Raw genomic sequence first — 14,020 nt, 5'->3', positions numbered from 1 at the left:
CTGCTGCTGCTGCCCTGCGCCCGCCGCGCTGCCGTAGCGGTCGTACTCCGAGCGGCTCGCTGGGTCGCGCAGCAGGTCGTACGCCTCTGAGATCTCGCGGAAGCGTGCCGCGGCGGTCGGCGCCTTGTTGACGTCAGGGTGGTACTGCTTTGCGAGCGCAAAGTACGCTTTCTTAAGCTCTCCAGCGCTGGCCGACCGCGAGACTCCAAGCACCGTGTACGGGTCGCGGCCTGTGGCGAGCGAGCGGACACGGACGCGCAGCAGGCGGTGCCGCGGCTCGGCCCGGAGCCGCGGCTCGGTCCGCAGCCATGCAGGCGAGCGGAAGCCTCGCGCGAGCGACCGCGAGCAGGCCGGTGCTGACGAGGCCAGGCCGCGTGCTGCAGGTAGCGGCCGAGAGCGGCACAGGGAGAACATCTGACGAGCTAGTGGTGCGCGGGCCAGTCTCAGCATCGTCGTGAGCCCACCCTTCGGGTAACGGCTCGTCGTCGGCCACCGGGGCTGGCGGCGGCGGCGAAAAACAAGAAGTCGGGCTGGGGTGTTCGGGGAGGGCAGTTAGGGGTGACCGGTACACGGAACCATCCCTCGGAGACGTGTTATGGCCCTGCGACCGCGCACCCCCGGGGCTAGGGCTCTCTAGCCCGTAACCCGATCCCGAGCGTCCGGCCAACAGCAGGACACTAATTTCAGCGGAAACGCGATCAAAGACGTGATTTTGTGTGAGCGCTGCGTCCAGTGCTTGCCATTTACTGGTAAATGAGTGGTATTGACCACTTATTTGATTCGCAGAGAGTGGTATGGTAAAATACGAAACTCCGTGGAATCATCAATTTTTCGAGCTCTGAGCCGAGTCTGAGCCACAGTCTGAGGCTGGTTTGCCGCCAAATTCAGCAAAATCGGCAAAATACCGGGTATTTTGCGGGTATACCTAGAAAACCCCGGGTATACCTGGGAAATACCCCCGGTATTTTGCCGATTTCTCCGATTCGTTTGTCAGATTTTGCCTCAGAAGTCCGGGTAAATCTTACCACCGTTTGATTGTTTTGGCCGTAGAGTGTTTGATTGTTCTGGTGGGCTATACCAGTAAATGGCAAGCACTGGCTGCGTCTCTCGCTTTTTGCTAACAAACCAAAACCTAAAAACTCTCCGCATCGGCCATCGCCATCGGCGGGCACCCCCCGTGGAGGGGCACGTCCGAGGCGAAGGCAGCCTCAAAGATTGGGAGGCTGCGGTTGTAGATCCACTCCTTGAAGCGCAGGGCGCCGTGCTCGGCGAGGTCGTTTCTGCACGCGGCGACGAACCCGAGCTTCCGAAGGCAGTCAATCGAGATGGACTTGACGCGCCGGACCGGCCTCCACGAGCAGTTAGCGGAAGAAGTCGCCGATGGGCAGCGCCCGCTGGCCGGGTGACTGAACCACGAGCCGCGGGCGGCATGCGGCGAGCACTGCCCCGAGAGCGGAAGATCAGGGTCCCCAAAAGGGATCTGCCTGCCCACGAAAAGCCGCTCCAGTCCAATGCACAGGCCGGGGTAGCCGTTGCACTGTCTGTACTGTCCCCATCGGGGGTCCATTTCGACCTCCCACTCCGAGACCGTGTCGTAACCGTTCGATTCCTTCTCTCCGCTCGTCAGGTCTGGGCACAGGAAGGCGACGTCACCGCGAGCATCGCCTGAGTCCTGGTCGTCGATGTCGACATATTGGTGCGGGTGTGCAAGGTAGACGTTGGTCCGCTGCTTTAGGCGTCCGCCGTCACACGGGGGCAGCGGGTCCAGGCAACCGGGCCGAGGGACGGTCCACATTGTCGCGGACTGAGCAGCGCCTGCAATCGCCGAAGTGAAGCTCCATCGGCGAACCTGCGGAGTCATCCTCGGCGTCCCTGGAAGATGCACCCACGGAAGAACGTCGAGCTGTGCGGGGAGCTCGGTTGTTGGATCCAACGTCACGGAGTAATTCGTTGCTGCGGCCGTGTCGGAGTAGAAGAGAGTGTGTGCCCCGCGGCGTGTCGCTCGGGCCATCCAGCTAAAGTCGACGAGTTGACCGAACGTGAAGTTGAGCGGCATGGGTCTGCAATCGTCGACATACTGCGAGTAGAGCCTACGGCTTTCACCGTGCCCCTCGAGCCAGTACACGAGCAGCGACGAGTTCAGCCGCTGCCGAAGCGCCGTTGCCTGACTGTCGTAATAGAATGAGGCGCTCTCCATCCCTGCACCGCAGCTGCCGTTGGCTCCAATCTTGCACGAGAGCATCGCGCTCCAGACCTTTGGCCACATGTCGGCATAACCCAGCGGCGTGGACCGCGGATGCGCGGGATGCGCGGCCGGGTGCAAGGCGTGAGTTAACGCGGCACGCTCTGGGTTCAATCATTTGCCTGGTGCGGTACGAAAAAAAGCGGCCGGCAGGACCATAACCCCCCAGTGAGCGTTCTGCATGAGTCAAATAGAAATAATATAAGTAAATACATGAGGAGGGTGGTAAATGGCAGCGAGTCACCGCAGCCTGCTCTCGAGCTTGTCGAAAGGTTGGATGCAATCTCTCAAATTACGGCTTGCGTTTTGCCGCGCCGCATGCGTTCTTCCGCGTGACAGCATCACGGACGATCTCGGACGAGGCGACTCGCCAGGCCACCGAGAGCGCAGGTGAAGCCGTCCAAAGCGCATTCACATCGCGGGTGCCAGCAGAGTCGTGGCATCGTTGGGCCAAGTGCTCGCCAACAGTGGTGAGTTGAACGCTTTCGCCGCCTCGAGGTACTGCATCCAGGACTGGACAAGTTCAACTGGGGTGCCGATGCCGCTGTCAAACTGGATGGGGCCGTAGACGTTTGACGTGTAGATGAGATCCTCGTCCGTCACGCGCTGAGTCGCCTCGTGACGCGCGCCCGCAGGCTCCCAAAAGTAGGTGCCCGGGCCGAAGCCCTCGGCGGGGCCAGCTCGGTAGCCGATCCGTCCGTGGGTGACGAAAAAGTCAGCGGGTCCCAGGTGGTAGTGCGGTGGCGCCTGGCCGTTCTGCCGTACGATCATCGACACGGTGCCTGTCTCCGAGCTGATGCGCATGATCTTCAATGCGATATCGGGCGCCTCCGGGTTGCAGATCCAGGGCAAGGCATTTGTATCCACCCAGTGCGGATTGGTAAGCTTTTCCACGATGGGCACTTCAGCCTTGGCCACCCGATCCCAAGCAGCCTGGCTATCATCGCAAGCCAGTGGCTCAGCGCTGCCAGCGTATGGCGTTGGCTTTTCTCCCATCGCGTCCTCTAGCGATAGTGGCACGAGTGGCACGCCTCGCTTGTAAGCCGCCGCCATGACGTCAACGCCTGTGAGCAAGCCACTCACGGCTCCCTTGCCATCTAGGAATGCAGCCCCGCCGTAGTACGTGGCCAGGTACTCGGTGTCCTCGACTGCGGCGACGCCCTCAATTGCTGCTCCAGCCGGAGCGTAGCCCCACACTCCTGGCCCAACCTCTCCCTTCATGGGGCCAGCGCCGTAAGATAGCTTTCCTGACAAGATAAACATGTCCTGCGCGCCAAGAAGCACTTGCCGAGGCTGTGTCACCCCCTTAGGCTGCCTCACCACGATCGTGAAGTGGCCTGTCTCGCGGCTTGCACGCAGCGGCTTGAAGGAGCAGCCTGGCATTGTCACCAGAGGGATCCACGGTAGTGCGTGCGTGTCGACACCCCCTTCGATTCCATCGGGCTCCCACTCTGGGTTATACTCGGCACCCTTCACGCCCGCATGCTTCTTCAATGCGTGCGCTGCCAAGGTGTTGCCACCTCCGTCGTCACAGGCTGCGATGTGTGGATGCTGTCGCGTGCGTGTCCCAGCATTGCGGAGAGGATTGAGTGGGTGGAGTAGCAGGCCCGATGCGAGCAGCAGCAAGTGCGTGCACATCCCAGTTGGCCCGCAAGGCAAGGGCGTCGGGCCGGAGCGCGAACTTGTTTGGTTGGAGCTGTCGATGACGGGACGGGCACCCTTGCTTGCCTATGCTGGCGTGTCGCCTTGCTATCCCTCGCCGCCTGTCCACCCTCTCCTCTGCCACAGCCAACGCACTCCTGCAACCGCACGCGGGTCTCATCCCTGCGTCCGCTGGATCGGAAACGTCGGCTCCACTGCTCATCGAGGGCGGCACAGTGATTGACGGCTCGGGCGCCGCCCCAGTTTCCAGTCAGGCGATCTTGGTGGTGGGGGATGAGATTCGATCGGTGGGGCCTGAGGCTGTCCAGGCGGCGGGAGCAGTTGGCGCGCCCTTGCCGGGGGCAGACGCGGTGCGAGGGCCGGTGCGCAGGATAGATGCATCCGGCCAGTGGGTTTTGCCCGGCCTGATTGATGCTCACTGCCACGTCTCGTTTCTGGAGCCATCGTCGAACGACGAGCTCTTCTTTCACCGACCCAGTGAGGGCCTCACGGCCATTCTCGCAGCGAGAGACGTGAAGAAGCTGCTGCTTGCGGGGTGCACCGGATTTCTGGACGCTGACGTCTTGTACAATGTGGGAGCAGATCTGAGGGACGCAATCGAGATCGGCGCTGTCGAAGGGCCACGAATGGCTACCGGAGGCAACGCGCTGCTCACGGCTGTGGGTGGCACCGCGGGGAGGCTGATTCCCGAAGATGGACTGAGGGGATACGCCCAGGTCGTGCGCAGCGGCGAGGATATTGTTCGCACCGTCCGGCGCCAGATTAAGCACGGCGCAGACTGGATCAAGCTTCACATCAGCGGGCTAATCCCACGCCAGATCTCCCGTGGCGAAATTAGCGTGTGGAGTATTGACGAGATCCGGCTGGCGGTGGAGACTGCGCACGCGCTGCATACACCGGTCGTGGCCCACGTCCGCAACTCGGACTCGACAAGGGATGCGGCGAGGGCCGGGGTCGACCTGCTGCTCCACGCTACAAACATGGACGAGGAGGCGCTGGAGGCGGTGATCGATGCGATGGTGCCCGTTTGCCCAACGTTGACGTTTCAAGCCAACCTCGCCGAGTATGGCGCCGCGGCCGGGGCGAGCCCAGAGCTCATCGAGGTCTTTCGTCGCGAGATTGAGGACTCGAGCGTGATGCTGCGGCGGGCGTATGACGCGGGTGTCCCGATGCTGTGCGGCTCCGAGAGTGGCTTCACCATCACTCCCGTCGGTGAGTGGCACGGCCGCGAGATGGAGGTGTTTGTCAGGCGACGCCCACCTCCAACCTCACCTCCCGCCTCTACGCAGTCTGTTGCACTCCCCCTTTCGCCTTGATAGGCACCTCGGGATGACTCCGCTGGAAGCAATTACATGCGCAACTCGGGAGGGGGCGAGAGCGTTGCGGCTCGATGGCCGAGTGGGCCAGATCGCGCCCGGGCAGGCGATCATGACGTGTCGCAGGGCAGCTCCGCAGATTTTGCGTGACAACTGCGTTGTGCCTGTGAATAGCTCGCCGATCTTCTCGTGGTTGACGCCGACCCGCTGCAGGAAGCCTAGTGCCGGTCTTTGGGCCTTAGCCACCATAGGCACTGAGTGGACGCCTTCGCCGCCCTCCCCGTGCTCAGGACATCCGTGTGCTGAACGACCGCAACCACCTTATGTCAGTCGTCTCGAAGGGCCGCGCTGTCGACCTCACAGTGCCTTGGCCAACACGACGTCCCTTTCGGGGCGAGAAAGTGGCGCAGTGGACGGGCGTGCCGCTCACGCGGGAACTGGCACTGAACATCGACAAGAAGCGTGCTAGCAAATAGAGGACAGAGCAAGTCGAGCTGGTGAGGGTGTCTCCGCAACGATTCGATGGGACTACCACGGCGACCGGCTGACCCAGGCGACGACGCACCGCGGCAAGTTTGCAGTCGGACTCGATATGAAGCTGCCAGAGTTTACGGCGGGCCACAAGGTGGTCGAGGTCGACTGGAAGAGCGGGCCTGGCAAGGTCATCGGGGGCCCGCGGTGGATGTACAAGCAGTCGACATTCCGACAGGACGTGCTGATGAAACAGTACCACGCGCCGTGGGATCCCACAACCGACCGCCTCGAGATCGGGGACGATCCACACTACGGGGCGGTGTCCAACAAGTACGGCTTCGAACCGAAGGTGAAGATCAACACCCGCGACTTCAAGGTGGTTGCATTCCAGCCCGACCAGTGGAAGCAACTGGACCTGCCAAAGGAGAAGTAAACCCAGGGTTATGGGAGTAAACCCAGGGTTATGGGATGCGTTTTATTTTATGGGTCTCGGGGATACATCAACGTTCACATTGCACTACGAGTATCACACACAGACTGATTCACAGACATGTTCACAGATCACAGAGGGGTGCGGGTGGATCGAGAGAGGGCCCCTCTATGCGCGCGAGCGCCGAGCACGCGGGGGCCGCCGGCGCGCGAGCGCATGCACACGGTTCGCGCCGCAAATGCTCCTCAAGGGCAAAGCCAGCCTCCATCGACGTCAATCGTCGTGCCCGTCACAAAATCGTTTTCTATGGCAAAGATGATCCCCTTGGCCACCTCCTCGGGCTGGCCAGGCCTCGCGATTGCGTTGGCGGCCGTCATCTCATTCAGCCGCGAGTTCGTAGTGCCGTCCGCCGACCCAAACATCGGCGTCGCGATGATGCCCGGGCTCACCACGTTGATGCGGCGCGGCGCGACCTCCCGTGCGATGGAGCGCGCCATCTGCTCGACGGCGGCGCCGACGCTCGCCAGTGCCACCTGGCCTGGTTTCGGCTTGCGAGCTGGAGCCCCGCTCACGAGCACGACGCAGCCCGTTGCACTGAGGTGCGGCACCGCGCACTGGACCACATTTGCGTATCCCCACAGCTTGTCAAAGGACCCCTTGTAGCCATCGAGCCCCATCTCGAGAAATGGCCCGAGGGCGCGACCGCCGCCCGTCGCAGCGCTCACAACAATGTCAAACGGCGCCTCGTCCGCGCAGAGGGCGCTCACGGCGGCGGCATCGAGAACGTCGCACGGTCGCAACTTCAGCTCAGCCGCAATGACGGCCGGCACCTTGGACGGGTCACGAGACGCGGCAACGACTGTGGCACCTCGTTGCTTCAGTAAGCGCGATGCCGCCAGCCCAATCCCACTGGTCCCGCCAAACACGAGCGCCTTTTTGCCCTCGATCAGCATGGCGTAGTATCCAGCTGAAGGGGCACCTTTTGCGGTTGCGCTAGCACAACGTGCGTGCCCGCCGCCAGACTACAGCCGCAAAGCGAGAAAAAGCGGAAAAGAAAAACAACCTCCTTCACATACGTCTCGCCGCTTTCCTCCCGCTGTGATTCTGTGTGAGCTCTGTGTCTTGATCTGCTAACAACATAGTACATACGGTACCTAACACATTAAAAGCCGTATGTACGGCACCTTTAGCCCGTACTTGCCGTACTATACGTACGTTTCATTGTAATATCAGAGACGAGAGAGAGAGAGAGATTTTTAGCTCAATTGTCAATATCTAGATACCAAACAACTCTAACACTCACATGAACGATGTCGATGAACACAGAACACATCATTTTTGTGGTTTGTAATATCAGAGTAGAGAAAAAAAACGAGAGAGACATTTCACAGTCTACATGCCCCAAATTCTCACGACGGGGGCGCCACGGGGTCGCCGAGCTCGCTGCCGGCGCACTCGACCAACTCGAGTTGTCGAGAGATCTCCGGCCGAGGAGGGAGTAATGCACGCCCCAGTGCGCAACGACGGCGATCCGCCTTTCCGGCCGCTGCTCGAGCCACATGAGGAATCGGCGCATCCGCCGCACAAAGTGCTCCGCCGGTTCGACGGGCAGCGCCTCGCCCTGCAGTGGCGCGGGAGGCGGCCGCCGCCACGGAAGGAGGCGCCGCCGCTGCTGTAGCGACTGCCTCGCGCTGCGGGCCGCCGCCGCCTCGGCCGCGCTGCCCTCCCACCACCACCGCTCCGCGAGCGGCTCGCCCCCGCCGTCGGCAAAGAAGGCGGGAAACTCGGCGCGAAGCTCGCGCGGGCTCCGTCCCACGTCCGAGGAGAGGTACCTCCGCTCGGCGAGCAGCGGCGAGACCGTCTTGGTCACGCCGCTCAGCGACCCTACTCCAAGCTCGGCGGTGCGGAGCGCGCGCGTGAGTGGCGAGGAGACGAGGAGCTCGATTGGAGCACGCTGGTGCGTCGTACGCAGCGCTCCCGCCGCCTGCGCCTCTCCCTCTTTTGTGAGGCGCGTGTCAAAGAGACCCGGGTCGACAAAGCCGAGGGTGCCGTACGGGTGGGATGAGAGGTAGACGTTCATCTCTGTCACGCCGTGCCGGACGCATAGGAGAGTCTTGTCGGCGAGCAGGAGCATGGACACCTTTTCGCGCTACCTGATGCTCAAAAGAAACAGCGCGGCGCATAAACGCACAACCCCGGGCCCGAAATCGCACAGTGGCAGTCAGACATTCACAGTCTATTCACAGTCGACTACTAGGTGAGTCGCTGACTAAGAGGCGACTGGCTCGAGGAACGGCCGGTGGCTCAGGGTGAGTGGGTTCCACACGAACCGGAACTGCTCCAGCAGCGTGCACTCGTCGGCGTGCCAGCCGCGTCCCGGCCGGTCGCCCTCGAGCCGCAGCTCGAGGAAGGGCTCGTCCCTGTCGCCCATGCCCGGCCACGAAGGCAGCGGCGCGCCCGACTTGACAAAGGAGACCCAATGCTCCACCATCCTCCTGCCCAGCGCGCGCTCGTCGGGGCTCAGGCGGGCGGCGCGGTCGTCGGCGTGCCAAAACACAACCTCGTTCGCGCCGTGGTACGCGCCCAGCCAAGGGCGCACCTAGGAGAGAGTCGCCCGCCTCAAAGGCTGACGACGCCACCGACCGAACTCCTCGCTGCGGGCCCGCCTCGTGGTCGATGCAATCTCGGCAAATCTCGGGTAATCGGGGGGGCGATCTCGGGCCGCACCTCCCGGTCGAGGAAGCGGCGCAGCCAGCCACTCAGCCCGGGCGCAAAAGCGCCGTCCGAGAGGTCTGCCGAGAAGACGTACCGGAAGGCGCGGCCGGGCAGGCGCGCCGCCGCCGCCCGCGCGACCCTCCGCGAGGGGCAGGCAAAGTAGCCGTCGGTGGAGAGGTCGAAGAGGGCACGCCGGTAGCGGTCGCCAGGCGGGTAGCGGGAGAGGGGGTACCGCTCGAGCACCGCAGTCCGGTTCGCGCGGCTCGTCGCGGGGAAGAAGCGGCGGACCTAGCGTCGTGAAGGTTCCAGGAAAGGTCTAAGAAAGGTCTACGAAAGGTCTAGGAAGAAGCGGCGGACCTAGCGTCGTTGGGCAGCCGCGTGGCGGTCGTGACGGTGGTCGATGCGGCTACGGGCGGACGCGGCGCACCGACTCGCGGAGCATGAGCTCGTTCACCATAGGCAGCCCGAGCAGCTCCGGCAGGGCCTCGGCGGGCGTGAAGCCGAGGAAGAGGGAGATGTCGTCGCGGTTGGTCCCGATGAGGAGAGGGCGGGCGGGCAGCTCGCCCGCCGCAAACAGGCCCGCGAGGCTGCCCCCTCTGGCGAGCTCGAACCCATCTGCCACCGGAGGCTGCAGCGCGCGCATTGACTGGTTGAAGGCCTGCCCCTGCTTGTTGACGAGCCACCACGCGTCCGCCTACAAGGGCGTGACCGCGGTCGCGTCGCCGAACACGTCCCAAGCGTGGCCTCCGCCGCCGCGACTCGCTGCCGAGCGCAGGCAAGCCAGCCGCGCGCTTCCGCCGCCGGCGCAGCGCGCGCTCAAAACAGTGTACCGCTCGCCCGCAGCGACGGCGTCGCCGAGCGGCGTCGAGTCGTCGTTGCCCGACATGGCGATGGCCTGCCCACAGCTGCGGGCGTGAAGGGGCGCCCTTCAGAGTTTCTCGGCTGCACCGTCGACGCGGCGATCGCCTGCGCAAAGAGGGATGTCGAGCGAGGCAGCGCCAGGTGTGCGATGACAGACATCGCGCCCGCCGACTCGCCGCTGAGGGTGACGCGAGAGGCGTCGCCACCGAAAGCGTGGGCATTCCGTCGCACCCAGCGCATGGCCTCCCTCTGGTCCTGCAGACCGTAGTTGCCCGTCGTGCCGCTCTCTGCCAGCAGCTCCGGCAAAGCCAGGTTTCCCAGCACGCCGAGCCGGTAGTTGATGGAGACGACGACGATGCCGCGCGAGCAGACCACGTGTGCTGCGCCCGAGAGGTTGCTGTTGCCGGAGAGGAAGGAGCCGCCGTGGATATACAGCATCACCGGAAGCGATGAGTGCACATCGGGCGTACTGACGGTCAGAGTGAGGCAGTCCTCATTCATCGTGCGCCGGCTCACACCAGCGATGGCCTCCTCGAGCCGCTCTGCCCAGCCAGGCAGGCCGTACGAGTTTGCGTCGGGCGTCTGCACGCACTCGGGCTCGACAACGCCGTCGGAGGCGTCTCGCACGCCCGCCCAGGCTCGGATCGGGACTGGAGGACGGAAGCGAAGAGACCCGACCGGAGGCTCGGCATACGGAATCGCGCGAAAGGTGGTGCAAGCCCCGCGCGTGTATCCGAGAACGGGTCCCGTGTCGGTGTGGACAAGTGTCATTGTATCGATGGCGGAGAAATAAGACGGCTGTGAATGGGGAGAACTACCGGACCGCCGCCAAGAGGGATGGGTTCGGTCTTCGATACAGGCCGGGAGCGGTGTCTCAACGTCGCCCCAACGCATAGCGTCTGGATGCGTCCAGCGTGTCACTGGGTCGAATCTCTCTCTCTACTCTGTCTCTCTACTCTCAGAAAGGACCCGCGCGGCAGCAAGGACACGATTCGAAATCCCCTCCGCTAGCTCTCCCCGCCGCCGCCGCCGGCGGCATCCGCTCCCAGCGTCAGCAGGCTCGCCTCGGCACGCATCGCCGCCACTCCCTCCTCGATCAGCCGCGCCGCCTCGGCCCAGCGGCCCGCCTCGTCGGTCGCAAAGAGAGAGAGCGCCTCGCTCGACGCGCCAGACGGGAGGGAGAGCGTGTCGCCCGTCACGACTCTCTGCGCACCGCTCGCCGCCGCGTGTGCCGCCTCGCCGCCGCCGCTCGCCCACCGCAGCGCGATGTGCGACTCGAGGGCGGCGGGCGGCGCCGCGCCGCTGCCCGCGCCGCTCAGAAGCGACCGCACCCTCGCCGCCTCCTCCGCAAACGAGCGCCCCTCGTCCACAAAGTCGCGAGCGCTTCGCACGCGGCGGCCGCCGCCTCCGCCGCGCTCGCCGCCGGCCGCGCCACGGAGGAGGGCCGCCTGGTCGTCTGCCGTCATCGAGAGCACCATGCGCGAGGCTGGACCGCCCAGCGTGGAGAGGCGCCGCTGGAGCCGCCGCTCCGCGACGAGGCGCGAGAGACCGATTGCCTCCTCCCAGAGGCCGACGGCGCGCGCACGCGCGGACTCGACCGCCGCTGCGTCCGCAGCGGCGTCGCGCAGCTCCTCGCACCGCAGGCGCAGCTGAGGCCGCGACGACGCCACCGTGGCGACGCGCAGCCGCCTGGTGCCCACCAGTAGCGCGCCCTCAGCACTGAGTTGGCAGCAGACAGCCTCGGTGGCGAGCGCGCCCGTGTAGGCCCGCTGCACCACCGTGCCTCCAGCCGCCTGGATCGCAGGAACGTGAGCGAGCGGCGAGGACATCCCCGACCGGAGGAGCTCGAGGCGCACGCCGTCCAATGGCGCGGCGCTGGACTGCACCAGGCGTGTCTCGCCCACCCACATTGGCAGAGCAAACGGCTCGACGAGTGCCAAAAGCTCAGTTCCAGCCGGCTGCACACCGCCGCGGATCGCGGTGAAGCGCCAGCCGCCGTCGCCGGCAGAGCAGCGCGGTGGTGAGCAGCGCGGCGGCTGGAGGCAGAGTGACAAGATCGAAAACGGCAAGACAGCTGAACCGCCTGCAACCCGCCTCGACAACATCGTCGACATCTGCTGGGCGGGGGCCTCGCCTCTCTCACAGCACGCTGGCACGACAAGGGCGAGGACTGGCGACTGGCAAAACCGGCTCACCTGGCCAAAAGAATTTTTGCATGCGCTCCCTCGCACAACACTGGGCTGTCCCTTGTCAGGAGCAGGAGAACTAGGAGAGCGCAACCAGTAGGAGGCCCGCGCCTTCCCCCGTGCCGCCGGGTGCAACCTGTCCTATACGAGAGAGGAATCCCTGGGACCCTGTCGTGTGGGTGAACCCTGCGGTTCCCTGCCCAGCCCCCCTCCGTGTCGCGTCGCGATGCGCTCCCCGCTCCCGTTCCCCTGTGTCCCTGATCGTCCTTACAAGATCCTGCTCGTGTGCAGGTGGGGACCCTGTCCTTCTCCCACCCCTCGTTTGGCGTGCGCGTTTTATTTATTTATTTATATACACTGGGCACGGGACTGGCGCGCACTGGCACTAACACAGGTACACCAAAAGAAGTGTGACGTGACTCGCCGCTTTCCTCCCGCTGTGATCCTGTGTGAGCTCTGTGTCTTGTTTTCCCAACAACATACATTACAACTGTAGCCACGCATGGTTTGTCATGCATGGTTGATGTAGAGCCCGGGGTTGTAGGCGCATGACATCGATGGGGGAGAGGTGCGTCGGGTCGGATCCGTTCGTCGCGCTACGTATGTCGTGGCCGGTGCGGGTGTAATGCTAATGGCTGGGGGCCGGTGTTACTTTATAGGTAGGTAGGGGTGTTACCGTCACAGATAGGGTGGGAACCTGGTGGGAACGTTCGAATGGCGCTTGGAGAGAGGCTATATATTGGTGATTGCGCTGGAGGGGGCCGGATATGCTGCCGACACCAAAGAGAGATGGCGCAGCCGGAGGGCTGGCGCCGTCAGAGAGGATGGAGCGGCCACAGAGGTGGCGCGGCATCAGGTCCCATGAGCAGGGAGAGAGCGCAGCGAGAGCGCCGCGCATGAGGAGCAAGGGCCAAGCGCGCTCGCGAAAGTAGGCGGCGAAAGCGCGCACCAGCTGAAGTGCAAGTTTGGTGTTCACAGCAGCGGAGGCTGAGTGAAGACCGCATGCGATGTGCGCGAGGGCACACGAGAGGGACTCAGGAGAGGTATCCGTGAGTACCCTACGATAAACTAGTGGCCTTACCACGAGTTGGGGCCCCCACCCCATGCCAATCGTTATCGGCGGAGAAAACAAGGCGGCTGTCGCCGGAGCGGTCGCTCGCGCTTGCTGACTAAAGCGCTAAAATCGTGATATCCTGACCCCCCGCCCCTTTAAGGACGGGCACGCGGCCAAGGCCCAAGCGCAAGCGCAAGCGCCAAAAGGCCCGGCGCGCGGCGGCCGGCGCGGGGACGGCATATGGGTACGTATGGCTTTCGTACATGCGGACGGGAACGGCGATTCTCCGACCGGTCGCCGACCCGGCTGGCACCCGGTCCCGGAGACCCGCGCGAGACGAGGAGCGCGAGAGCCGAGAGAGCGAGAGACCGGTCACGCTCACGGGGCGTCACGGCGACAAGGCACAAGCGAGGCAACGATTCTCATGCCCACACAGAAAGGACCAAAATGATGTACAAAGTTGCTGAGGCCTCTGGCAAGCAGTTTACTATGTAAACCCAATTTTGGTGTTTATAACATTTTTGGCTGGCCGCCTGGCAGCGGGGGGCCAGCCCCCGCCATGGGCCCCACCGGCTGCGCACGGAAAATCTCCTAAGTCGATTTGTACCGGATTTTGAAGATTTTGGCAAAAGTGCGAAACCGAAAATGGCGTTTAAATTTGCGCACCTGCTGTCCGCCGCCTGCGGCGGCGCTGCGCGCCGCTGGCGCGCGCTGCGCGCGCGTTTTTGTTTGGGGTGCAGCGGCGCTGCGCGCCGCCGTAGGGGCGCCTGGGGGGGGCCTGCACAAAGGATGCGAGCTCGAGCACATCGACGCAATCGACGGCGGCATCGAGGAGGGGATCAACCTGGGTGGGGGTGGGGGATGGGTGGGGTGGGGTGGTTTGGGGGGGGGGGGGGTCTGGTGGGTAAAGGGGGGGGGGGGGAGCCTTTGGGTCACTTGCCCCCCACCGGTCACTTAACCAACGGGGTGCGGGGGGAACCTTCCCCTTTCGGGGGGCCCGGGCCCAACCACCCGGGGCCGTGGGGGGGGGCCGGGACAAGCCCCTGCGGGCCGCGAGGGGCCCTCTGGGCCCCCCCAACC

At 64.2% G+C, this 14,020-nt stretch overlaps 5 protein-coding genes across 5 annotated transcripts in view; 1 reads left to right on the top strand and 4 right to left on the bottom strand.

Annotated features, from left to right (window-relative positions):
• Nucleotides 1–9: 9 nt before the first annotated feature.
• Nucleotides 10–219, bottom strand: EMIHUDRAFT_48827 (hypothetical protein; the record flags this gene model as incomplete). The annotated part of the gene is made up of 1 exon (XM_005775243.1): nucleotides 10–219. A coding segment is annotated over one exon (210 nt), but the record flags the coding sequence as incomplete, so codon positions are not given.
• A 3,753-nt stretch (nucleotides 220–3,972) lies between these two features.
• Nucleotides 3,973–5,696, top strand: EMIHUDRAFT_195284 (amidohydrolase; the record flags this gene model as incomplete). The annotated part of the gene is made up of 3 exons (XM_005775242.1): nucleotides 3,973–5,142; nucleotides 5,224–5,283; nucleotides 5,511–5,696. The coding sequence occupies 3 exons, from the start codon at nucleotides 3,973–3,975 to the stop codon at nucleotides 5,694–5,696; spliced, it is 1,416 nt and encodes a 471-aa protein (XP_005775299.1).
• Nucleotides 5,697–6,369: 673 nt separating this feature from the next.
• Nucleotides 6,370–7,077, bottom strand: EMIHUDRAFT_195282 (putative short chain dehydrogenase; the record flags this gene model as incomplete). The annotated part of the gene is made up of 1 exon (XM_005775241.1): nucleotides 6,370–7,077. The coding sequence occupies one exon, from the start codon at nucleotides 7,075–7,077 to the stop codon at nucleotides 6,370–6,372; it is 708 nt and encodes a 235-aa protein (XP_005775298.1).
• A 1,316-nt stretch (nucleotides 7,078–8,393) lies between these two features.
• EMIHUDRAFT_195280 (hypothetical protein) lies at nucleotides 8,394–11,805 on the bottom strand (the record flags this gene model as incomplete). The annotated part of the gene is made up of 9 exons (XM_005775240.1): nucleotides 8,394–8,723; nucleotides 8,852–8,916; nucleotides 9,031–9,127; nucleotides 9,267–9,533; nucleotides 9,663–9,734; nucleotides 9,788–10,350; nucleotides 10,773–10,905; nucleotides 11,032–11,061; nucleotides 11,176–11,805. The coding sequence occupies 9 exons, from the start codon at nucleotides 11,803–11,805 to the stop codon at nucleotides 8,394–8,396; spliced, it is 2,187 nt and encodes a 728-aa protein (XP_005775297.1).
• Nucleotides 11,806–13,537: 1,732 nt separating this feature from the next.
• The window catches only part of EMIHUDRAFT_432066 (hypothetical protein), a gene marked incomplete at its 3' end in the record, with an annotated part of 1,571 nt that continues 1,088 nt past the window's right edge, over nucleotides 13,538–14,020 (bottom strand). Inside the window, exon 3 of the mRNA XM_005775239.1 lies at nucleotides 13,538–13,801. Coding sequence (XP_005775296.1) covers nucleotides 13,538–13,801 — 264 coding nt within the window. The remainder of the gene's footprint in view (nucleotides 13,802–14,020) is intronic.

This window comes from Emiliania huxleyi (assembly GCF_000372725.1).
Source record: "Emiliania huxleyi CCMP1516 unplaced genomic scaffold EMIHUscaffold_3, whole genome shotgun sequence".
In the NCBI taxonomy this organism is placed as follows: domain Eukaryota; phylum Haptophyta; order Isochrysidales; family Noelaerhabdaceae; genus Emiliania; species Emiliania huxleyi.
The sequence above is the reverse complement of the archived record's forward strand: the minus strand, read 5'-3'. Positions and strand labels throughout refer to the sequence as shown.